General features: G+C 37.5%; 2 protein-coding genes across 5 annotated transcripts in view; one reads left to right on the forward strand and one right to left on the reverse strand.

The window, feature by feature from the left end:
* The window catches only part of PDE1A (phosphodiesterase 1A), a 201,923-nt gene extending 200,266 nt beyond the window's left edge, over positions 1 to 1,657 (reverse strand). For all 4 annotated transcript variants that reach the window (XR_005701796.2, XM_040070509.1, XM_040070517.1 and 1 more), the window contains exon 1: positions 1,532 to 1,657. The gene's annotated coding sequence lies outside the window, so the exon portion shown is untranslated. The remainder of the gene's footprint in view (positions 1 to 1,531) is intronic.
* On the forward strand, positions 1,553 to 23,988 carry DNAJC10 (DnaJ heat shock protein family (Hsp40) member C10). Its single transcript, XM_040070504.2, has 23 exons — positions 1,553 to 1,696; positions 1,976 to 2,335; positions 3,915 to 4,080; positions 6,230 to 6,280; positions 7,596 to 7,678; positions 7,854 to 7,985; positions 8,772 to 8,865; positions 9,073 to 9,150; positions 10,340 to 10,383; positions 10,738 to 10,875; positions 12,224 to 12,313; positions 13,046 to 13,159; positions 13,921 to 14,035; positions 15,777 to 15,904; positions 16,176 to 16,292; positions 17,043 to 17,144; positions 17,891 to 18,046; positions 18,740 to 18,873; positions 19,304 to 19,357; positions 19,727 to 19,874; positions 20,357 to 20,476; positions 21,647 to 21,763; positions 22,055 to 23,988. The coding sequence occupies exons 2-23, from the start codon at positions 2,117 to 2,119 to the stop codon at positions 22,064 to 22,066; spliced, it is 2,412 nt and encodes an 803-aa protein (XP_039926438.1). The 5' UTR covers positions 1,553 to 1,696; positions 1,976 to 2,116; the 3' UTR covers positions 22,067 to 23,988.
* Positions 23,989 to 24,004: the final 16 nt, after the last annotated feature.

The raw sequence follows: 24,004 nt of genomic DNA on the forward strand, positions 1-24,004 counted from the left end.
CAAATAGAAGAGCTTTTACCCATTCCACAATATATAGGTCATTATTGCATATGAGTTCTGAGAAAACTGATTTTGCTTACCTGGGAACACTTGATTATTACAAAAAACTTCCTTCAGACCAACACATTTCATATGCCTTATGTTGATTTATGCTATATACCATACTGTCTTAATATGCCTGATTTGATGTATCATCATGTGCTAAATGAGCTTTTAAAGACTGCAATACATTTACCCCACCCCATCTGAAAGACCTCAATACACTGAATACACACGTAAAGAAATAAATATTGCAACAAAGCGTCGGTGCTTCTGTGTGCAGTCTCATTTAAACTCCAAAACGTGAAATTTTAAAGCAAAGGCACCACCCATTAAGCTACTCAGTCACATAACCATTGGGAAGGAAATAAAAATGTTTTAGCAGATATGTTTTTCTCCATTAGTTTGACAGATGTTGTGGTTTCTGTAATAATATGAACACTATAAACTAATTTCTCAGGTATACTGTACTAGGGTATATCTTCGTTGATTCAATAGGGTTTTTTTCCCCAAAACATATTTCATAATGGAAATTTATTCAGGTAACTGAAACTAAGGAGCAAGCACAAAAAGAACTCCCTTTCAACAATGAGCCTTAGTTACTTATGTGTTACTTTGATATTGGCAGAAGCAGTCAGAACCTATGATTGGTTCCATCTACATCAACGAGAGCAAGGGAGCAAACCAAAATACTTTTTGGCATAGCTTCAAACAAAGCAAGTGCACAGAGGGGCAAACTGCAAGAAACACTCAATTATAGGCATCGCAATATAATCCCAAATTATCTTTGAAACAGAAAACACTCGCAAAGATTTCTCACTACATGTGTATTTGATAATCTGCTTTTTTAGGCCCCGCTAATAAAACAACCTATGTTTTATCGCCACAAACAGTAGAAACCGGTTATTAAGTGCTCAATAGTTCTTAGCCCTACGTGAACTTATTAAAATAAGTCCTCGGCAACCCCCGAAACGCCGCAGCGCTGGCTCCAAGTCCCTGGGGGCTCTCCGGGCGGGGTGCGCGCCCAGGGCGCGGACCGGACAAGCGCCTGCGGCCAGCGCTCCCTCCCAGCGCCACCGCCGGCACCGCTCCCTCCCTACGGCCGGGGCTCCGCGGGGCCCGCGGCGGGCGGCGGCAGCCGGGGGCGGGCCCGGCCGAGGAAGGGGCGGGCCGGGCCCGGGCCGGCAGGGAGCGGCCGGGAGGAGCCGAGCCCCTCGCCCAGGGCGGGCACAGCGGCCACGTCAGCCCCGGAGCCGCCCCGCCCGCCTCCGGCCCAGAGCCGGATCCTGGATCCCGCCGCCCTTCCGCCGGCGCCGGGGAAAGGCGCTGCCTCCCGGCCTGCTGCGCGCCCGGCCCGCTGCTCCGCGGCCCCCTCGGCGCCGCTGCCCGGGCCGGCCCCGCTCCGCGCCGCGGGGAGGGCAGAGCGCGGCCCGGCCCGCCCCGGTGCCTCCCCGCGCCCTCCCGCCTCAGCCCGGGCCCGCGGCGCTCCTACCTGCGCTCTCCGGGCAGCAGCGGCTCCCGGCTCGGCGCTCCTCTGCCCGGCTTTGTCTGCGAGGGGCGTCCGCCGCCTCCTTGGCGGGCAGCCCCCGCCCCGGGGCGGTGGCCGGCTCGAAGCCACCCGGCCCTCTCTGCGGAATGACCCCCGGCGCTGCTGAAGGTAAATTATGAACCCTCCTACACCCGCCTTTCTTAATGCGGTACAGGTGCGTGGCTTTTCGTGTCATTCAGTGAAGCTGTGCGTGATTACCCCAGGTAAGGTAACAATTAAGAGATGGTCTGCCACCAGTTGTGTGGCCTTCGGAAAGAAGGTAATTAGCTCCCCTGAAAATTGGGTGTTCACGTGCAGGCCACACAAGCTGGCGGTGGGGTGCGTTACTAACCTGTGTTTATTGAATAAGTAGTATTTAATTGTTTTCTTTCCTTTATCATCTTACAGGGCGTCTTTTTAGCAATACCTGTGACATGAAGTAGAACAGCAGGCGTTTTGAAGAACTCTCATAAATACAGCTGTATCTCTGAATGTTGGCACATTTACTGGAGACTCTTCCCAAAGTCTGTTTGAATCAGAATCCGTGAAATGTCCAAAAGCTTCATAATGGAGTTTTTATCATCCAAAGGAGATTATATTAGATATTTGAAAAGGCATTTATTGCTAGTTTTAGTATGTGTAATAGTTCTTGTGTGCACTGATCAAGACTACTATAGTTTACTTGGAGTATCCAAAGAAGCAAGTAGTAGAGAAATACGACAAGCATTTAAAAAGCTGGCATTAAAGTTGCACCCTGATAAAAATCAGGTAAGTTACCTTTTAAACAAGTCAGAGTTGCTGACTTAATGAATCTTAGTGTTTAAACAAAATGCAGTTTTCATTTATCAAAAACGTGTCTCAGTTATTGTGAGCTAACCACCTGATGATATAGTCCAGCTCAGATTTTCTGCAGAGAAAATTTACAAAAAGTGTTAGGGTGGTCATGTGTAGTTTTGTTGCATTTGGGCTGCATTAAATTGCTGTAGTAAAAAGACTCAAGATTCTTTAGTTTTCACTTATATTTTTGTAACTAGAGGACAACTTAGTTGTGTGCCATGTTACCTTGTTGGCAAGCTGTTGAGTTTTTCTCTTTCCATTTAGTTTAGTTGCTGTTCCCTGCCCTGAGGCCTCCTCTAAAGATCAAATAAGAGCAGCCTGTTGTGAGACATCAGGCTGCAGTATCAGATAGGACAAAACAGACATCTTGGGGCTGCCAAGGTGTAACAGTGGAGGTTACGAAGAGCTCTGGACTAAGTGGAATGGCTCAGTCTGTGCTACCATATTTCTGAAAGACAAGGAAACCACTTTTAAACATCATCAGTTTGTCCTTGAAATGACTTGAAATAAGCAGAAATTCGCAGGAAATAAAAGCGTTTAGATCTTTGTACAACAGGATGGAGTCCTAAAAGCCAGCAGTATTTCATAGGAGCTCAGGGCCCGCCTTCACTGACTACATTGGAGCCTCTGATAGAGAGAAAGCCAAATGTCAGCAAAGTTAGGAATGCCAATTTATAGCTATTAAATGAAAGTTTTGTTATCTCTGTTGATACTTTCAAAATAAAGGCATTTTGAGTCAGAATCTGTCATTTCTAAGCATGCAGATACTACTGAAGATTTTTCAACAGGTTATTTTCAACTTTAGGAATGATATATAGAAGACGAACACATTAGACAAATTCCATAATAGTAATTAATTTCCTGTATTAAAAAGAAAACCAAAAATCTTAAGACAAAGTTTTGAATTAAATGTGTAAACAGAAGTTAAAAGAGCAGGACTGTGGGGCACATTTTGCACACCACTGTTACACTGCACCCGTGCAGATCCCAAATTTGGGTTCAAAATACATCTGCAGATCTTTCACTATTCTAAGTCCCAAGCTACCTAGAACAAAAATGCTTTTTAAATAAAAGGAGGAGGCACCTGTATACACTGTCAAGACCAGAAGGGCTGAATCGTCTCTGTAGCAGAGGTTTTGAACTGGTCAAGGAGGGATTCTAGGGGAGTGGAAAAGACTGGAGGAAATGGTATGCCTTCATTCTTGAGTATATTTTTTAATTCCACTGAAGAGAGAGTTGAAAGAAGAGGGTTCACTGGAGAATGTTACAGCCTCCTACTAGTCCACTTTGTATTTCAGTTGGTACTTCAGTGAGGATGGAGTAAATAAGACAACACATTTGGCTTTGGGAAAGGAAAACTTTACTGTAGTTTGGTTTGACATCACAATGCTTCCGTCACAACAGGCATCCTTAGCAGGGATATGAAAATATTTCCAAAGATAATTTTCTCAGCGTTATATGCACAATATGGTTTATTAATGAATGACTAATTATAGTTTTCCTTACATAGAATGATCCAAACGCACATGAAAACTTTTTGAAAATAAATAGAGCATATGAAGTACTTAAAGATGAAGATCTGCGGAAGAAGTATGATAAATATGGAGAGAAGGGTCTCGAAGATCAGCAGCAAGGAGGTCGTTACGAAAGCTGGCACTTCTATCGCTATGATTTCGGTAAGCTGTGATGTATGTTTGTGATTTGCTTAAAACAGTCACTAGGAAATGCAATATTCAGATCTGTATCAGAGCTTTTCACGTGTTTCTTATGTACCCTCTCCAGATTTCTGTCTGCTCTGTAGCTGTCACTTCCTCTCTGCTCGCCCAGTATTTGGTTTACCCTGTTAATGGCTACCCAGAGATGCAATCTGTTTACCTAGCCTTTTGTTCCTTCTGCTTGCCTTTTTGTAGGTCATCTCACTTCTTGTTTATTTTTTTTAAGTGCAAAGCTTTTTTTTTTCGGCCTTTTTTTTTTTTTTTTTTTTCCCCTACTTAAATGTCATTGTTTATATTTCAGTAGGATTCTTTTTAACTTTTTAATGCAGTAAGACCTTCTTTGTTTAGTATTCTTCAGGGGAATTTTGAGGGGAAGTTTCTGCACTGTCAAGCCTATTTGATATGCAGTTATGCAATTAGACATCAGTAAAGTGTCACTGAGACACACAAAGCAGTCACACGCAGACGAGATTTTCGCAGAGGTCCTTCTGATCTAGCTCCCAGCTAAGAGAGCGGAGAGAAGAAGAGGAAACCCCTTTGTTTATTTTTACTTTTTATACATTTGTGGGTCTAGCAGAAGATTGGCTTTTTGGGGTTTCCACCCCTCAGCCTCAGTGGCCAGACCAATTGTCAGTTACAGTTGTTTTCAGGTTAGAAATATGCAAACAAAGGACAGAGAATGAAAAACAAAGGATTTGTTTATATTACATCTGTGAGAAAGGTAGAAAACTGCTCTTAATATTGTACAGTAACTAAAAGATCTGACTCCATTTATGAAAATTAAAAGGCTAATAAAGAAACTCAGAAAAACCAGGGTAACAGTAAAGAGGTAGTAGAAACTGAAAAAAATAACAGAATCCTACCTAAAATGATTTTGAGACAAGTTATTTAATGTTTGTCTCAATATATTTTAGGTAGTTGTAGAGCAAGGCTGCAATAAATGATTCTCAGAGCTGCTGTAACAGGAGTAAACTAAAACAGGAAACTGAGGAACATAGTTTGATTGGGGTGAAAGAGCTGAAAGGAACCTCCACCTTGACAACAATTTTTTTCTGCTGTTGTTTGACTTAATATGTCCCAATCTCTAAGAAAGTCATGTCTGTGCAGATTGAAATTGAATAAACCAGTGGTGCAACTATCACAGGAAAAGATGGAAATTAGCCTAAAACTTCTTCAGATAAACAGATTGAAGAAATTATACCTGCCTGAAGTTTCACTGCTTGATTGAGAAACAGTATCTTTAAATGTCTATTAATCAGTGATTTAGGGAGCATCTGTTTTTATATTTTACATGTCCGTGTGTATATAGAAGTATAGCCTTATGTATATTTATATGTATGGTTGAGCATATGTACTATATTAGTGGAAAATAAGATAAAAAGTACCTTGTCACCTGTTGAAATTAATTTCTCTCATTATTTATTTGCATTTAATCCTTGTGTACTTCAGGTGAAATGACATCTCACCATGTTAGGTACTGTAAGAGATCTACAACCATAGTAGCCTAATACAATGCTCTGTAATAGTATTTTTGGTACTCTGCACTGCCTTTGTTGTGTAGTTGAAGTAGTGGAGTGTTTTGTAGTGATGCCCTAGGTAGGACTGGTTAGCTTTGTCTTCCTTACCTTTGTTCTACCCACTTCAATCCACTGCATTCACACACGCATTTTGTTAGTGGGAAAGCTTGTGGCTGGAAGCACCTTTGCCATCTAAATGTTTAGGTGACCAGGGGCTGGGAAAGTGTGGAAACTTCTGGATGTTACATAAAGCTCTCAGTGAGAGCTGAGGCTTCTGGAATTTAAATCTGACAGCTGGATGATGTTATTTCTAATGCTCTTGCCATAACAGCAGTACTAATTCTCTGCTCGCTCCATGCTTGGTTACTAAATTATCAAAAGAATGTTCTGATAGTGACTTTTATAGCATGAGAGTGAGTGAGCTAGCAAGAGGTTAAACTCAGTGTCCATAGTACTAAACAAGGACAACATTTTTGTAAAACCTCTTTGCCAGCTAGTATTTCAACTTAAATCTACTCTTTTCTATTCTGCATAAGATGATAGTTTGTTTCCTTGCGGAAAAATAAAAAGCAATTGTTGGGTTTTTTTAATAGGTATTTATGACGATGATCCCGAAATTATAACATTGGATAGAGGAGAATTTGGTAAGTTTTTTAAATAAACGGCTGTTTGACAACATGACAACAGAAATTTTTACATGCTGATCTGTGTCTTTGTAGGCTTTTCTTACCTGTCTTTACAAACATGTGGGAAAATCATCTTCACGTGAGAAAAGAAACAAAAAAAAAAAATTAACCCTTAATCCTTCCTGTTAAATTCTAGTTAACAAATCAATCAATAGCAATAAACAGCTTACGTTAAGTTTTAGAGTTACTTTGTGAGACCTGTAAAAAGAAATTATTTGAATTAAAATTTTGTTACTCCTAATTTATCATTGCTGTTTCTCTTGTATAAAAATGCACTTGATAGAACTTTCCTATGGAAACCATTCAGTTGTGTGTAGTTCAAAACCAGAAGGTGATAGCAGATACTAAAAACACAGCCAGGGAAAACAAGATGTGGAAAGATAACAGTTTCAGTGAGAATATTACAGCTAAGTCATTTATAACTAAGAGAGGCTAGAGGTAAAAATACTGGATTTTGTGTGATTTTTCATCTGCATATTGAGTACAGTTTCCTGTGTGCAAAATTGGCCCTACATGCTGAATTAGCCTTGTAAACTGTTCTAATAGCAGGCCCTCATGATGCTCTCCCTGAGACCACAGTCTTGCTGTGGTTAGTCTGTTTGCAGGGTCTACACATTCCCTAGTTGTTGGGGGTTTTTTGTGAGGATATTTTAATGTAGGCAAATAAAGGTTAGAAAATCCCCTACAAGGAAATTGGACAGGCTGAAAGCCAAGTAATTCAAGTTGATAACTGCTCTTTGTGTATATTTTGCTGTTGTTTTCTTTCATAAGCAAGATGACTTATGTTTCCCCTTGACTTTTCTAGTAATTATATTAACTTGGATTTTTAAATTACATTAGACATGATTTCTTCATAAAAAGATTGCCAGGTGGAACTCACTAGGTACCTAAAGTAATATAAGGAAATGGAAAATTCTAGTGGGTAAAAATCTTTTAGAACTTGTATTTTGTAACCAGAGCCACACTATCACACATTTCAGCTAGAATAATCTGCAGACAATACTTTTTTTTTTCTTAATCAATAGAATAGATGCTGAAAGCATCCAGGGGTGCTGATAACTTCTGAAATATTATTTTTGTGCACCTGCCTACAAGGAGGAGTATGGGCAAGTGAGATACAATCTTTATCTAATCTGAGTTACTGTTACAGTGCCAGACATTAAATACTTAATACAGCTTTTGGGGGAATACAATGTAGTAAAAATGTACATTCTAGATGTAACTACATTGCAGATGTGCATGATTTACTTATAATTTTCTTCTCTCCATCTAGATGCTGCTGTTAACTCAGGAGAACTGTGGTTTGTGAATTTTTACTCTCCTCGATGCTCCCACTGCCATGATTTAGCACCTACGGTATGTAAACCATGTAAATTAACTCTGAAATTCATTGGTTTTAATAGCATAAAATTTAATGAAGTGGATTTTTACACTGAAGCTGAAACCAAAGACAAAAATTCAAAAACATATGCTCATTTTTAATTTTATCTTTATAGGAAAATAGCCTCTTTTTTGCCTTTTTTTTTTTTAGTGGAGAGAATTTGCTAAGGAACTGGATGGAGTGATACGCATTGGAGCTGTGAACTGTGGAGATAACAGAATGCTTTGTCGAATTAAAGGCATTAACAGTTATCCCAGTCTGTATGTTTTCAAAACTGGAATGGTGAGTGATAAGACTTCAGGTGTTTTTAGAATGAAATCTGGAGAAGTATTTCTTTAATACTTGTCCAGTCATAAAGATGTTTGTTAAAGATCTTCCTTTTTAGTATGTTACTTCCTTTAATAAATATAACTTTTTCTTTACCTTGGTCAAATTAATTTACTATATATTTGTTAATATATATAATTTATTATATATGTGTGTGTATATATATATATATAAAATTTGAAATAAATGGCAGTATATTTTTTCTGAATACTTTTTCTGTGCAACATATCACTTCTGACTGGGAAGATACTGCAGAGATGCTGTAGCAAAGCAGCGAGTCTCCTTGCACAGTTTCTCTTATAGTGTTGTAAAGGACTTTTCAAGTGCAAAGCGTAGTCTGTGGTTTTGATTCTTAAAGAATATGACCATATGCCTAAAGGCACTTGGAAATTCCTTCCACAGGATTCCCTCCATGCTACCTGCATGATGTATGTCACTCTTTATAGCTGATTGTTAAGTCGTGGTGCTGGGGTGGTGTACAAAGTGCACTTGAGTAGATGGGTACATTTTGGCAATGTTTTGAGAGGTTGAATGCTAAATGGAGTGATGTAAGCAATTTTTATTTAAATAGAAATACAATCATTGGGACTTGGTGCTTCTAAGACTAAATTTTCCTCGTGTTGCAGCATTTGGAAAGAAATCACATTACAAAATTTAAATTAAGGTTAAATTTCAAACATTCTGAGAACAGAATTTTTTTTTTTTCATAATTTTATAAACTTTACTCTTTGTCTTCCATAGCAACCAGTGAAATACTACGGAGACAGGTCAAAAGAGAGCTTAAAGAACTTTGCCATGCAGTACGTTACAAGCACAGTCACTGAGTTATGGGCAGGTAATGTTCCCGTGTTTTTCTTGGGGCACTGTTGTTGAAGTTGTTTTTGCTAAATAAAATATGGCAGGAACTGAATCTGTCAGCTGTTGCTAAGTCTTCTTTTTGGGAATAAAAATAGTTTGTGTAATTTCGTAATGCAAATATAAAACCTTGTTTCATGGTCACGTTTAACTAGTCACAGACTGATGCAAATTGTTTCACTCTTAGGAAATTTTGTAAATGCTATTGAAACTTCATTTGCTTCTGGTGTTGGTTGGCTGATCACCTTCTGTGCTGAACGTGGGGGTAGGTATATTAAATACTTTTCAAATAACGTGACAAAAAAAAGGACTTCTGTTGATAGCGGCCCTTTTGCTACTAAAAAACATCTTAAGTAAACACAGTATTTGGCCTGTGGGTCATTTTAGCTCTCTGTCAAAAGCAGTTTGACAAAAGGGACATTAATGGAAAAATGATGTTATTGTGCTGCAAGTCATTAAAGCAGCCCTGGAGTGTAAGCCATGGGGAGGGGAAGGGGCAGAAAAGGCTTCTCCCTTCAGTTTCCAGCTCCAGTGACGGGTGCTGCTGAGGTACCTGCCAGCTTCTCGTGACAGCTGAATAGCAGAAAGGCTGTATCTCCCCCTTGAACCACCAATATTAACATTTAGCTGAATCTTTTCTCTTAAGTTAGGTTTGCACACAGTTACTGGCTCTTAGCACTGGTTTCACATCAGACTAGTTTTTTGTGGCTGTTTGTTCCTGGCTTTCTTGGGATCAGTACTGGATACAATATATGAGAAAGCTCCATTGCTTAGCTGGTGGAGCTAAATAAATGCACTACACCTTTGACAAATAAAGATTTCTTAGCCTTATGAAGAGACCTTTGTTCTGAGAACTGAATAGCCAGAGCTGCAGTCTTGGATTTACATTTGTAAATAGCTTGATTTCGAGTTGCAGCCCTTTTGTTATTAAGTTTTCAACTTTGTTTCAGTTAGAGAGATGATGCATCCTATTTTTTTTTGTTTTAATTTTCATTCACAGGCAACTATTCAAAGTCTGTATGGATAATTAAAGCATATGATGTATTTATAGTAGTGAATTATTATTTGTATCACAGAAAATGGACACTTCCATTGAAATATCATTCCAAGACTCTATGTAGATACTTGGATTAATTTTTTTAAGACATTGATTAACAAATTTTAAAGGTCTTTACAGTAAAAAAAAATTTTTTTTTTTTTTTTAATGAGAATTCTGTGTTGATAAAGCACAAGAGTGTTACTTGTGGGGGATTTTTTAACTTAGATTAGACAGTCATTAAGTGCTGATTATTGAATGTGACAACTCCAGGAATACTGGATGAACAGCCAGGAAGCATGCCATTAGAAATGGTCATTATTTTTGGGAGGAAGGGGACTATTCTAAGCAAGAGTAGATTTAGTGCATTAATAAGGTGAAGTTTTATGTTTGTAAATAAACAATTTTTGTTTTGCAGATTGCTTGAGTTACCAAACCCGCCTTAAGCTAGCTGGCATGTTGGTAAGCAGTGTTTCACTTTGAAAGCATCACCCGTTATATTTAAAACAAAATAACAGAAGTGAAAGCATCAAATTATAACTAAAACTCTCACTGAGTGTAGTAGAACCAAAATACCACTTTCAGAAGAATTGAATACTTTGCCTGAGTAGCTTTTGAAATAACATTAACTTTTTCTTAAGGCTTTTATAAAATAATAATTAATATTATGTAATAAATTACAGCGCTGTTTCTTTTCGTTTTCTAAGTATTATATATAATTACCTGTATTGGGATTTTTCAAAAGCATTTCTGCACCTGAAATTAAAAAATAGTTTTCTTTGGATTTGTTTTGTGTTGTTTTTTTCCTAATTACAGGAAGGTCTTGTTAATGTGGGCTGGATGGACTGTGGCACCCAGGGGGAGCTTTGTGATAATTTAGATGTCTCATCTAGTACTACGGCATACTTTCCACCTGGAGCCACCATAAATAACAAAGAGAAAGGAGGTGTTTTGGTAGGACTTGTTTTTCATTATCTATTTAGATAAACAAAGTAATAACCATGCTAAAGGAATGTATGAAGCATTTCCAAACTGGTGATACACAACTGCAAAGATGCTTTTTTCTTTTTGCTTCTAAGCTGGTGTGCCCTTCTGTGAGTTGATATCCCTGTGTGTGCTCAGGGATATAAACTCACAGTTAGTGATGCTGGAGGTGATTCCAGTTTGCTGGGAGAGTGCACAGCAGCCTGTAACACTGCCTGGCCTTGTCCCCAGGAGCTTCCCTGAGCAGCTCTGGGAGTTCGGGGCTGCCAAGTGCTCTGTGACTGGCCCAAGAGCTGCTTCTAACATTGCTGCCCAGCTCTCCTGGCAAGCCTGGGAGTCTCTTCTCCCAAGTAAAAACTGACAGGACAAGAGGAAATGGTCTCAAGCAAGGGAGGTCTAGATTGAATATTAGCAAAACATTCTTCAGCAAAATGCTTGTGAGGCACTGGAACTGCCCAGAGGGGTGTGGTTGAGTCAGTATCCCCTGGGTGTTTAAAAGACACGTGTAGGCACCTGGGGACATGCTTTAGAGTAGTGAACTTGGCAGCTGGTGTCAGCCTGGACACAGTGATCTTAAAGGTCTTTTCCACCCTAAATGATTCTATGATCTTTGATGTGCCCCTCATTTTTTATTCCTGAAATAATATGCCCCAGGTATCACAAGTTTGAGAAATGCTGCCCTGACAGGTGTGATAAAAGTACTCCTACAGTGTCTGTCAGTACAGATTTTACTGCTCTGTTCTATTCTAATATTGCAACCTACATTTGTATGGTAGTTTTAACTTCCTTAATTGATGGGAGACATTTCTGTTTGAAGTATGACTTGTTCCTCTGTTGTCACTACTGCTGCCTATATTTTTAAAAGGAGGAAAATAAATTGCAACCTACCTGCTTCGAACCTTTTAACTTACCAACTCAGTTACTGATTCATATCACTTCCAAAATTTTACAATTTAAGGAAACCCAACTCTCTTACAGTGCAGTTAAGGAAGGCTGTAAAACTGGATTGGAAATCTTGTAAACTTGATTGGTGGGTTTGGTGTGAAATTTGAATTTCACACTCTTTGGTCCCTGTCTTGACAAAATACGATTTCTTGAGGTTAATATTGTAGGCAAGTGAGCTAGAAAACAGTATTCTGAGACTGATATTATTGAAATTATAGGTATTAAAAAGAGGTTGATCAAATAAAATATTATTAACTGCATTTTCCATTTGATTGAAGGAAACAAATCAGAATAAATGCCCTGACACTTTGAGTACTAATCAGGTTGATGTTTGTAATTCCTTGTAATAAAGACAGTTAACTTTCTGTCCTAGTTTCTTAACTCTTTGGATGCCAGAGAAATATATCAGGAAGTAATGCAGCATCTACCAGATTTTGAAATCATTTCTGCAGCATCATTAGAGGTAATTTTTAAAAATATGCTAAGATTTCATCAAATAATATATTTTTATTGTTATTTTCTATGTTTTTCAAATTCTGTTGTCACAACAACTTAGTATTTAGCTGAATATTACTTCTTTTTATCTGTACCCAAAATATAACACTATTTGTCTACATTTACTTCTGTTGTTTAGCAAAATAACAAAAGCAGGGGGAGGAGATTTCATAAGAATATAGGAAACACTGCCATTGCAACTCACTCTGCAACTGCAGTTCTCTAGTTATTTTTTGAATCAACTGCATTGTAGAGAATTTTGGTTTAAGTGTGTTTTGTTTGGTAATTTAGAAAAGAAAAAGCAAATACTTGTTATTCCATGATTATTTATGAACTGAAATTAAGAGTCTTAAAAGTAACTCACGTCTTGGAGGCAAAACAAAAGGAAACCTCTTTCCACACTTGTAGTTCCACATTGCAGCATAATTTACAAGAGGAAATCCACATACAAACAGCAATATTAGAGTGCAGCTTGTAGCCAGCTTGGTGTCAGATTTTTCCAATTCCTTGATTATGGTGCAGTAAAAGGGAGTTTAGTGGAAGGACTTACTTACCTTGAAGGCTTTTGTTTAGTGGAGGTGTTTTGGAGATGAATAACTGGACATTCACCTTCATAAAACACAAAAGAATTTTACATGCTGGTATAGTTGGGATTAATTTTTTGTGGTTTTGTTGGTTTGTTTTTTCCTGTGGTTTAAAGGACCGACTGGCTCATCACCGGTGGCTGCTTTTCTTCCAGTTTGGGGAAGGTGATAAATCAAATGTGCAGGAATTTAAGAAACTTAAATTTTTACTTAAAGATGAGCATATTCAGGTAAGAGCGTTCACTCATCTAATGTTAAATGTCGTTTACTTTCCAAGAACAAGTCATGGTTTTCATGGTTTTCATTGTTATTAGCTGTTACCACCACATGCCACCTCTGGTACTGAAAGAGATATGCTATCTGCAGTAAAGCTCTTTATTTAAAGCAATCACTTAAGTTTCCTCTATGTTTTGAATAACTTAAAAGTAGAGAGAGATTATCTTTTAAATCTGCTCTGTCATTATAACTGTTGCTGCAGATCCAAAGTTAATAATTATAAATTAACATTCCAACATCTGATTTGTATATGTAGAACTATAATTATTCAGAAAACCCAATGATCACACTGATTATTTTCTTCATAAAAAGAAACCAAGTTCAAGCTTTGCACTAAAAGCCTACAGACTGTGTTATTTTTTAAAGTATGTATTTTTAAAAAATTGTTGCTTCCACTAGAATTTTAATCTCACATTTATTTTAGGTGTCTTCTTGCTTCCTTGCTGTTATATTTGGAGGGGGGGAAAAGACAATTCTTGAAGTTTTTATTCCTTATTTTGGCATTTAAATTAAAAATTAGCGAGCAGCCGAATATAGTTGTGCTAGTAGTTTTCCATGAACGTCTCTTTGTCTTAAGATCTCTGTTGTTTATTAAAAATGCCATCAGTCTTCCATATTTTTACCTTTATTTTCTAACCCTTTCTGCCTTTCAAAATATGTTGATTGATATAAATTAGGCTGCTTTAATTAAACTGGCATTGTCTGTTAAATATAGGTTGGGAAGTTCAACTGTCTTTCTTCGCCAACCATCTGCAACAAGCTATATGTTTATCAGCCTTGTTTAGCAGTCTTCAAAGGAAAAGGAACTGGCGATTACGAAATTCATCATGGTAAGGGACACTTCAGCAAGTTTAAGTCATGACCTAATCCCTTTGAGATGACAAAATCTTTGGCAAACCACAATTGTTTTCCCAAAGAACAGTTTGCTAGCTTTAATACTTGCTGTCCTTCCTCTGACCATAATGTGGCCTTACATGAACTATTTATAATTTCCTTTGGCTTTCTTTTTTCTATTTTTCCTGGGTAAGCAGTCATCAGATGCTGAGGGATGTGTTTTGTCTTCGCAGTCAGTTTCAACATCATTTACATAGTTACATACAAATGAAATCTCTGAAGCTGATGAGGACAGCTTCTGCTTTGGGTAGGATAACCAAAGGATGCTGTCAGACATGCTCTTCAGAGAGGCTTAACATGCTGGTTACACAGTGTAGTCAGCTGGACAAACTTGGATTTGGTTTCATCTATCACTGCACTAAAATTTATTCCATGCTTTGTTAAGTTCTGTCCCAGATACTGAGACTTTTACCACTTACTTTCATTTCCAACATCGCAGTTTCCTTTCAGGAAAGGCTGGAACTATGTTACTACATACTGCTGAAAGGATTCAAAAATACTGGTTGAAGAAGAAGGGAGCCTGAAGCCAAACTGTAGCTTGCAGGAACAGGTGTAGCTTCTTCCAGAATGTGGCACAAGGCAGTTATGCAAGATGAAGTTCTCATTTTCCAGCCTCTGAGGTATTAGAAACAGCCTGCTAGGATTAAGTCAGAACCTCAATACTGTTATAAACAGGAAAAGTGAAAAGTTTCTCTGTTCATCAAGGAAGAGAGATGATCCCATACATCTAATGATTGGTATATAAGGAAGAGCCTTATGTACTTCCTGTAATTTACATTGTTGCAGAGAAGGCAAGAAGAGGTCAATCCACACAGCACTTTTATAATGGTATGCACTACAACGGAAGAGAAGTACATTGGACTACGGTGCATACAGGGATTTTTTCCTGAATGGTTTGGCTTATTATTTAGAAAATAGATGGCATGTAGAACATTTACCAATAGCCATCTCACTCCAGTCTTTATGAGAAAATAATCCTCCAAAGAATCAGGCTTTTTTTATATGCTATGTTGAAGGGCTTCAGCAGTTCAAAATCTAAGAACAGTAATAACTCTTGCTAAGTCATTGTGCAGTGACTTCAGATTTGATTAACCTGAAGTTCTTATTCTCAGATGAACTCTTAATTTCTGCTGACAAATATGTGTGCAAAGGGTATGAAGAGACTGGATCTTTGCCCATTGGAGCTGTGTGAGCAGGAATTTCAGTTGCACCTAAATAGCTGTGATTTATCAATATAATTTTTTTTGCTTGAAGTTTTTATCTTGTCAATCCCTTTGCAAAGTCAAATGTATCTAGAATTGTAGTTTCTAATTCCAACACCAGTAAGATGGTAAAATGACCAATAATCCTTTCACAAAAAAAATTGTCATTTTGTTTGACAAAAACATGTTTTGTCTTGGATAAAGCATTTACTTGGCTAATATTGGGTAACTGTCCAGTTTAATATTTAGCCACATATCAACTATCAACTACAGTATGTCCTGCCTGCGTTGGTTTAGACAGTTTAACATTGGGTTCCTAACGAAAAGCAAATCAGTCCCTGATAAATTTATTTAAGCAGGCTGTGTTTAAAGATTAGACAAGGGATCTGAAAGACTCCTGTTGCTTTCAAAGAGTTTTTTAATTATACCTCTTATAGGTAAAAATTTAATTTCCTTTCTACATTGTTCTTTGAAGGAAAGAAGATTTTATATGACATTGTTGCATTTGCCAAAGAAAGTGTGAACTCCCATGTCATCACACTGGGACCTCAGAATTTTCCTGACAAAGATAAGGAACCATGGCTTGTGGATTTCTTTGCACCGGTAAATATTTAATATCTACATTTTCCTTCTTCTAAAATCTGTTCTGTAACTACATAATAAGGAGCTAAGGAGTATCTTGACAGTGCCCTTCAGCATCATGACAGGGTGTTCTAATTCCTCATTCCCTGGCAGCTCTAGTTCCTAATTGGGTTTTGTATTTAGCAGACTCTGTTGTCAAAGCAGCACATTATTAATCTTCTCCATTATTAATATTCTCCTGAGAGCTACCTGTGGGAAAAGCAATTGCACTTACTTGCATTTTGTCTTCTAGTGGTGTCCTCCTTGTCGGGCTTTGTTACCAGAGCTGAGAAAAGCATCTAAACATCTTTATGGTCAGCTTAAATTTGGAACACTAGACTGTACTGTCCACGAAGGCCTTTGCAACATGGTAAGCTGCAGGAACTGAAAACAAAGAAATACGAATATAATCCTTTCAAACAATACTACTTTTTTTGAATGGGAGGTAGGAGGATATGGGCAGACAATGCTTCTCCTTCAATGTGACTTTCCCAAAAGGCAGTAAATTGAACAGGCACTGGTATCATAATATTTTTCAAAGAAGCAAGCTATATAACCACTACAGATAAAGTAGTAATGTGGAACACATGTCAGATTTTATTTGAATTTCCTAATGTTACTGGAAGACTTCAGAAGTCTCAGAATTTAATAATTTTGGGGACGGGGGTTAATGTCTGAAAATGCATGGAAAATGAGCAAAAACCCCAAACTTTTTAAAGTTTTATTTAGATGTGTTTACCCACTGAGGAATTCAGATGACGGAAACCGAATGTGTTCAATGGCAAACAATAGTTATTCATACAGTACAAACATTCCATCTGAGGACTGGGAATAGTTTAAAAGCTAAGGCTTAGGAGGCCCATGGATTAATTCCTGTATTTGTGGAGCATGGCAAAAGAATTACTGGCTGTTTTTTTAATTGAGACACGCTATGCCATCTCTGAATACAACGGGCATCTTCTCTGTACTGATTTGTTACGGTCAGATTCTCACCTGCATGTGAGTCTGAGCACTTGGACTGTACAAACTGAACAGATGAGCCACCACTATCAATGACACTTAGAGGCAAGTCCAAGAGCCTTAATCATTCTGTGCAATTTGTTACTGTCTGTTTTATCAGCATAACATTCGAGCTTACCCAACAACAGTTGTGTTCAATCAGTCTGATGTTCATGAGTATGAAGGCCATCACTCTGCTGAGCAGATCTTGGAGTTTATAGAGGTATGTAAATGATAATGTTTGTTGCAGTCTTGTTCTATGCAGTTCATATACAAATATGTTCTTTAGTTGGAAGATTCTAAGATTTATTTTTTTTTTATTAGACAAGGAAAATAAAAGGTGAAAAAACTTTGGGCAGGAAGAGTGATCCAGCAACTGTCAGTCAGAACTTGATAATTAATGGAGTAATTTCCCTATTCTGTCACATAATTTCTTTGAGACCATTAGCAAATAAAGAAAGATCCCTTCCAATTTGAAAAATAATAGTAATGATTTCTGTCTTATGGAGAGGATATAAAGGATTTAATACTGCATCACTTCCTACTTTTAAGGTGGAAGGGCTTCACATACACACCTTGATATAGGAGGGGGTTCACATTTTTGTCAATTACATTGCTGCTGTCCACATTTCTCAGCTGTCCTTGAACTTTCTTAACTCACAGAACTGCAAATTAATGGTATTGGTCACTGTTGATGCTGGAATTCTGCCACCCAGCTTGGCTCCAGCATTCAGGTTCACTGCTATATCCACAATACCCATGGGCTATTTTTCACTTTTTGAATACATAGTTCTCTTGAGGTAGCTCAGAAAAAGCAGCTTCAAGAACACACATGCAGAAACAGGTGGAGATTAGTCTTTCAGTTTCACAGAACACTCTGGAATTTGGCAGTCTATTTGTACATGATGGCCCCAGATGGGGGATACACTGTGCAACAATAAGTCATGTCCATAAGCTGTCTTTATTTAGGATCTTAGGAATCCATCGGTGGTCTCCCTAACACCAGAGACATTTGCTGAATTAGTTCAGAGAAGAAAACGAGAGGAGCTCTGGATGGTGGACTTCTACGCTCCATGGTGTGGACCTTGTCAGGCTTTAATGCCAGAATGGAAGAAAATGGCCAGGGTAAATGGCATTCAATTTCCTGCTTTTGTTCCTCTTCTGGGAAATTGCTGAGATGGCACAACTGCTTTCTTAAGAGAATCGTCATCTGAGAAAATTTAGAGTTTAATACTGCCACCAAAACAGGCAGTTCCTACCTGACAGTTCTGTATTGTTTCAGATACCGAGTTTTTATTCAGCCTTTTAAAAGCTTCAGTACACTGTAGTCCACTTTTTCATGTTGGTTACAAGTGTGTAAGGTCATTACAGTGTTCTCTCTTTTGCATAGGTAATATTAGTGTACTGACAACCATTCCTGGAGGTGTTTCCAGGAATTTAAACTAGAAAATTTGGGGGGGTGTAGGGGGTGAAGGTCTTTGAAAGACTTTGAGGCATTTAGAACTCGAGTAGGAGTTGTAGCCAGGATTTGCTATGCTGTTGGAATGTCTGTGGAGTGTTAGTAGCTCCATAGGACACCTTCAGTAATCATCAGCTTCCCTGCCCATGCCAGGTAGTCTGGGCCTTTGTAACAAATACAGGTGCTCAGGACACCTTCCATTTACAGGGAAGAGGAAAGCCTTGTGATAATCTCAGTCTGTTTTGTTGAGATTTCTTTCCCCCAACTAAGTTACTAAGACTTAAATTCTGAAGTAATACTGAAATTCTAGTAGTATTGGTTAACATGTTTGATGGTAGGTTTTCTTCTTTCTTTTTCAGATGTTAAATGGATTAATCAGTGTAGGCAGTGTGGACTGTCAAAAATATTATTCTTTCTGTCACCAAGAAAACGTTCGGGGCTATCCTGAAATCAGACTCTTTCCTCAAAAATCAAACACGGCTCACCAATATTAGTAAGTACATGGCTTCAGTGTGGGAAACATTCCCTGAGGTGAAACAAAACAAATACACCTGTAGAAGAGGTTTATCGCAGCTATTAAAATAGGCTGTTAGGATATTATTGTACTGGATACCATTGGCTTTGTTACTTCAAAGCAGTGATTTTATTTCACCAATTTTAAATGACACAGGAATCTTAATTTTTATTTCTTCTCTTTCTTGTCTTGGTCTTCTAGTCCCTAATTTTGTAGTTTTAATTGTATTGGTGGGATTTTTCATTTATTCATATGAGAAAGCAGGGCAGAAATATATCCTAAAACATATGCATTTACAATCTGTATTTATCACCACTCTTCAGAGTGGGGTTGTTTGTAAGGTTTTTTCCCCAAATAATTGAAACTACTGTGCAACTGGCTTTTTGTTTTCTCTGTAATGTTTTTCTAGTAGCTACAATGGATGGCACAGAGATGCCTATTCACTCAGAGGCTGGGCTTTGGGGTAAGTTACTGCATTAAACTTTCTTCACGAGCTGCTTATGTAGTTGCTTGCTAGGAGAAATAAATATTTAAATACTATGTAAATCAAGATCTGGAAACACTTGGGTATATGTATTGCTTAATTTAAGATGTTCAAGCTTCTACATATTCTAACTTACCGCTTTTAAAATTTTAAAATCCTTGCTGTCCACCCATCTCCTGAAGATTGTATCATTTTGTTTACCACGTTTAAGAAGTTATTCTCCTATAGTGCAAAGTGTGAAATAAGGGTTTCCTTAAAATTCTTAATTTCAGAAGCTTTTCTTAAATGGAATTTGGATATTGTTTGAAGTTTTGAATCTATTATAACTGTTACTCTTCCTCTACACAGATACTTACCACAGGTGTCCATAGACCTCACCCCTCAGAGTTTCACAGAAAAAGTTCTGAATGGGAAAGATCATTGGGTCATTGACTTTTATGCTCCTTGGTGTGGACCTTGCCAAAACTTTGCTCCTGAATTTGAGATGCTTGCAAGGGTATGTTTCAAATGTACTGGCAGCTTGTTATAATTGTAATGGTTAAAATCTTACTCATCAGCATTTTATTTCTTAGCAGTCATCCAAAAAGCACTGTGAGCTCACATTCTGTGAGCCTCCAACTCATGGAATGATGCACTCTTCTAGGTCCCACTAGACAGTGGGTGTTATCTCTTCCACAGACAGACACACAGAGACCCTCTTTTGAGACAGATTTCAACTTTTGGTGGAATGGCCTTTAGAGCTGTGGTGTGCTTTTGTGCTTTGCCCTGAATTCAAGTACAAGTGCTCTCTGAACACATAGAGAGACACCTGACACAAGGCTGACAGTCTGGGAAGCAGGCAAGCAACTACTCTGAAATATTTCAAAGATTTGAGCAACACACTCTTACTTTTAGCAGCACTGCTGGCTTAATCCACTTATTTGCTTATACTCAGCCATGGAAACTTGCAGTTTGTTTCTAATAAACATTTCTTTTCAGGCCGTTAAAGGAAAAGTAAAAGCTGGAAAAGTAGACTGCCAGGCATATGGGCAGACCTGTCAGACTGCTGATATCAGAGCCTATCCTACTGTTAAGTTTTACCCCTACCAAGGAACAAAGGTAAAGTGTTACTGGTGAGCAGATAAGTGTTAGGAAATGTATTGTGTATTATAACACAATACTTCTATAACATATTAAAGTGAGTTATTTATATATTACTGTATCTCCAAATAATCGATTTCAATAATACTTAAAATAGTAAGATCGTGAGACAATAATAATAAATTGCAAATTAATAGACCTAAATAGTAACTAAATAGAAATAGAATTCTAATTGTAATTAAAATGCAGGCTTAACCAGAACTAGGGTCCAGTTTGCAAGGTCTTGGGTGACAAAATATTTTTCAACCTTTACCAATTCCATCACCCACTACCCAAAAGTAGATGGTCTCTCTCTAAATGAAATATTCATTTCAATGACAACTTCATTTTGGCTAATAAGAAATATAATTTCATGTTACTATAGTGAAAGACCAAATTTGACTTATATAATTAATTTAAGATACATAATTAATGAAAAAGATGTGACTGTGTTGTCTCAAAAACAAACCTTATCAAACTATCAGTGGGACTCTTTCAGATCAACATTTCCTACTAACAGAGTAACAGTACAAATTAAAAATACAAAGAGTATACAGGCAGTTATAGGGAATTGCCTTTATTCTTGTAACACTAATAAATTTCAGAAATATTATAGTGACCTTTTTAAATGCATTTATGCTGAAGAGAAATTATTCAATTGTTTCTGGCAGAGAATTGGCTTGTCTTACTTTGCTTTTTTTTAGCTGAATTTTTGATGGGAATTTCTAGAAACCTTTCGTTGCACAATCCCACCAAATTCAATGAGATTTTCTGTGGTAAAGAGTAAAGGCTTTCTAGGTCTCTAAAGCAGCCACACACAATGACAGATTTCACGTAGACTACAGAGTGGCAGACGTTGTAAGAGCTGTCTAGCTTAAAACCTTCCTCAATAAATATGAGCAAATTGTAACTACTTCAGGATTCTTTAATGATCAGGACAAAATTAGTGCAGTTCTGAAAACCAGCGAGCTAGGAGTGGTTCTTAGTACAATGCAAATTGTTTAAACACAGACAAAAATATATCCATGAATTATAAATCAAGCTACCAGGGCCATTGTATTCTGCCCTGCTTTCCTCTTGAATTTTGTCTGAAAATTGTGTGATGTGTTACCCATGCTCTGATTTGTTTTTTTTTATTTTCTTTTTAAGAAAAGTGTTCTTGGGGAATATATAGACAGCAGAGATGCAAAAGGTATAGCTGACCTTTTGAATGAAAAAATAGAAGCAATGGAAAACAAAGGAAAAAGAAAAAAATCTAGAAGTAAGGTAAGAACACTTACTGTGGAGCCTTTTGCAAAAGACTTGCTGTAAATAATAACTGTTTAAAATGATGTTAGTATTTATTCTTTATCTGTAGCATTAAATGCAAATTACAGAGGCAGGACTGGGTAAACTTAAGAAGATAACTAATATACAGCTACTAACTACCCTGAATGCTATATAAGAAACAATTGTCCAGTTGAAAAATTAGTGCTACAGAAAACTTTAAAATCATGTGAAAAAATAGTTTTGTTTGTACTTCTAGAGAAACTCCATTGTTTATTTTCTTGTCACTAGGATGAACTCTAACTGGTACTGAAGGTAGATAAAACTGAAAATATTCTGAAGCTGTGAAGATAGAAGACACCACAAGGAAAATATAAGGATAGTTACACTGATGACAGGACAAGACACATGAAAACAAGTTTGAGTTCACAGGCATACATGACTGTATGAGTTCTCTTACACTGTGGGGAGATGAAAACATTTTGGTTTTGGTGGAGGCAATGTTTCTGCATGTCCCTCTTCTGATAACACCAGCTACCTTCTTCCTGGCCAAACACAGGAGCTGACCAGAAATGTGGACTCTATCACTTTTGCCTACCCATTTACTAGTTCCTTATATTTTTTTCTGTCTCTTTTCAAATGCTTTTTGAATGTGGCACTCAGCCTGTGGCTGAATATGCACTCAAACCACTCTGCAATGCAGAACAATGACGGATTGTCTATTTGAAAGACAAACAGTTGTACCTGATGATTATTCTGCTTTGGGTTGCGTTATTGTCTAGTCAATGGTTAAGAAATAAAATCAACAACTGGTAGGAGGATATGTTTAATGAATTAAATTGCTCTTGCCCTCCAGTGGATTACTGTTGTGGCAGTGGTGATGCTGCCTGGATGAACAGAACTTTGAAGAGCTTCATTAGTTGCTTGGTTTGGTTTTGAGATTGTGTTTATTCTTTTTTATAAGTAAGAAAGAAAAAATAAAGTAATTCAAATGTGGTGTTGACTTCCAAAGTTTAAATTATGCAATAACAGCAGCTGGTTAGTCATTAGATCATTATTTTTATCATTGTCTTTTTAAATATGAATGTATTCTGTGGACATATTTAACCTCTTTTGGCATTACCACTTTTCCCTGCAGATACGGTTTTAGGTGGGGCTTGTTTCTTTTTATATCATCTTCAGGCAAGCGGGAGAGCAAGTGCCTTCTTGAATTTAATAATGAACACTGTACATTGCAATGTCTCCTCATACTTCTTACTGGAATTCCTGCTCTCAAGAGTAATATTTTTCAGAGCTTCTCCATAGACAAGAAAAACTACAGATGACAAAACGTCTGCAAGCAACTTTCATGATTTCAATAAAATGCTCCCCAGCACTTGACAGCTGGGATTTCCTCCCTGCTCTCTATGCATTCAGACCTAGCATGACTGTTCAGTGTATTAGGGTATTATGAATTTGTAAATACATTGTTATTGACAAGTAATTTATTGCATAAAGAAGGCAGCAAGAAGTGAAGAGATACAAGTAACTGAGACATTCCACTGTTTTTTCCCCTATTTTCAGGGTTGTCTCTATTGATTTGTCATTTTTGCAGCATATTATCCTAAGAACAAAGAGACTATTGCATCTATTTTTTTAATTAAGTAGACCTTCCTACATCCAAATTTAACTTCAAACTCAATCACAGTGAAAAATTAAAATTTTAAAATAAACTGGTTCGGTCAGTTTTTGCATATCACTGTAACTGCAGTTCCCACCTTCTATGCTCTTCTTGAAGAATGAGGTCTAGGAAAAGTTTTGAAACATACTTAGGCTGTGGGAAAAGGATTTAGTTTAAATATCAATAAAGTTCATTTTTAAGATATAATTCTGTATCAAGATATTCTCTTTGCATCCAGATTTTTAAATTTCTGAGAAACCAAATGGATGTGTCTGGGTGGGGGAAAATAATCTTCCAAACAAAAAGAAAACTAGATGATGGAGGTTTCTAAGATTTTCCACGTTTTCATGGATTTTTGCATTGTAGCCTCTCTGAGTTTTCAGTAAGCAGGCTGGGGGGAAATGAAGTGGGTAATAAAACCTTGCCTTTATTTCTAGCTATATAAATAAATAAACAACCTTTTATAAATAGCTCTGTCTCCAGCCTTCCCTAAGGACAAAATCACAGTTACATGATGTAATTTTTACTAATGAAGGGTATATAGTGGATATTCAAGACCAGTGGAGCAGCACTATTCTAGA

This window comes from Hirundo rustica, chromosome 7 (genome assembly GCF_015227805.2).
Source record: "Hirundo rustica isolate bHirRus1 chromosome 7, bHirRus1.pri.v3, whole genome shotgun sequence".
NCBI lineage: Eukaryota > Metazoa > Chordata > Aves > Passeriformes > Hirundinidae > Hirundo > Hirundo rustica.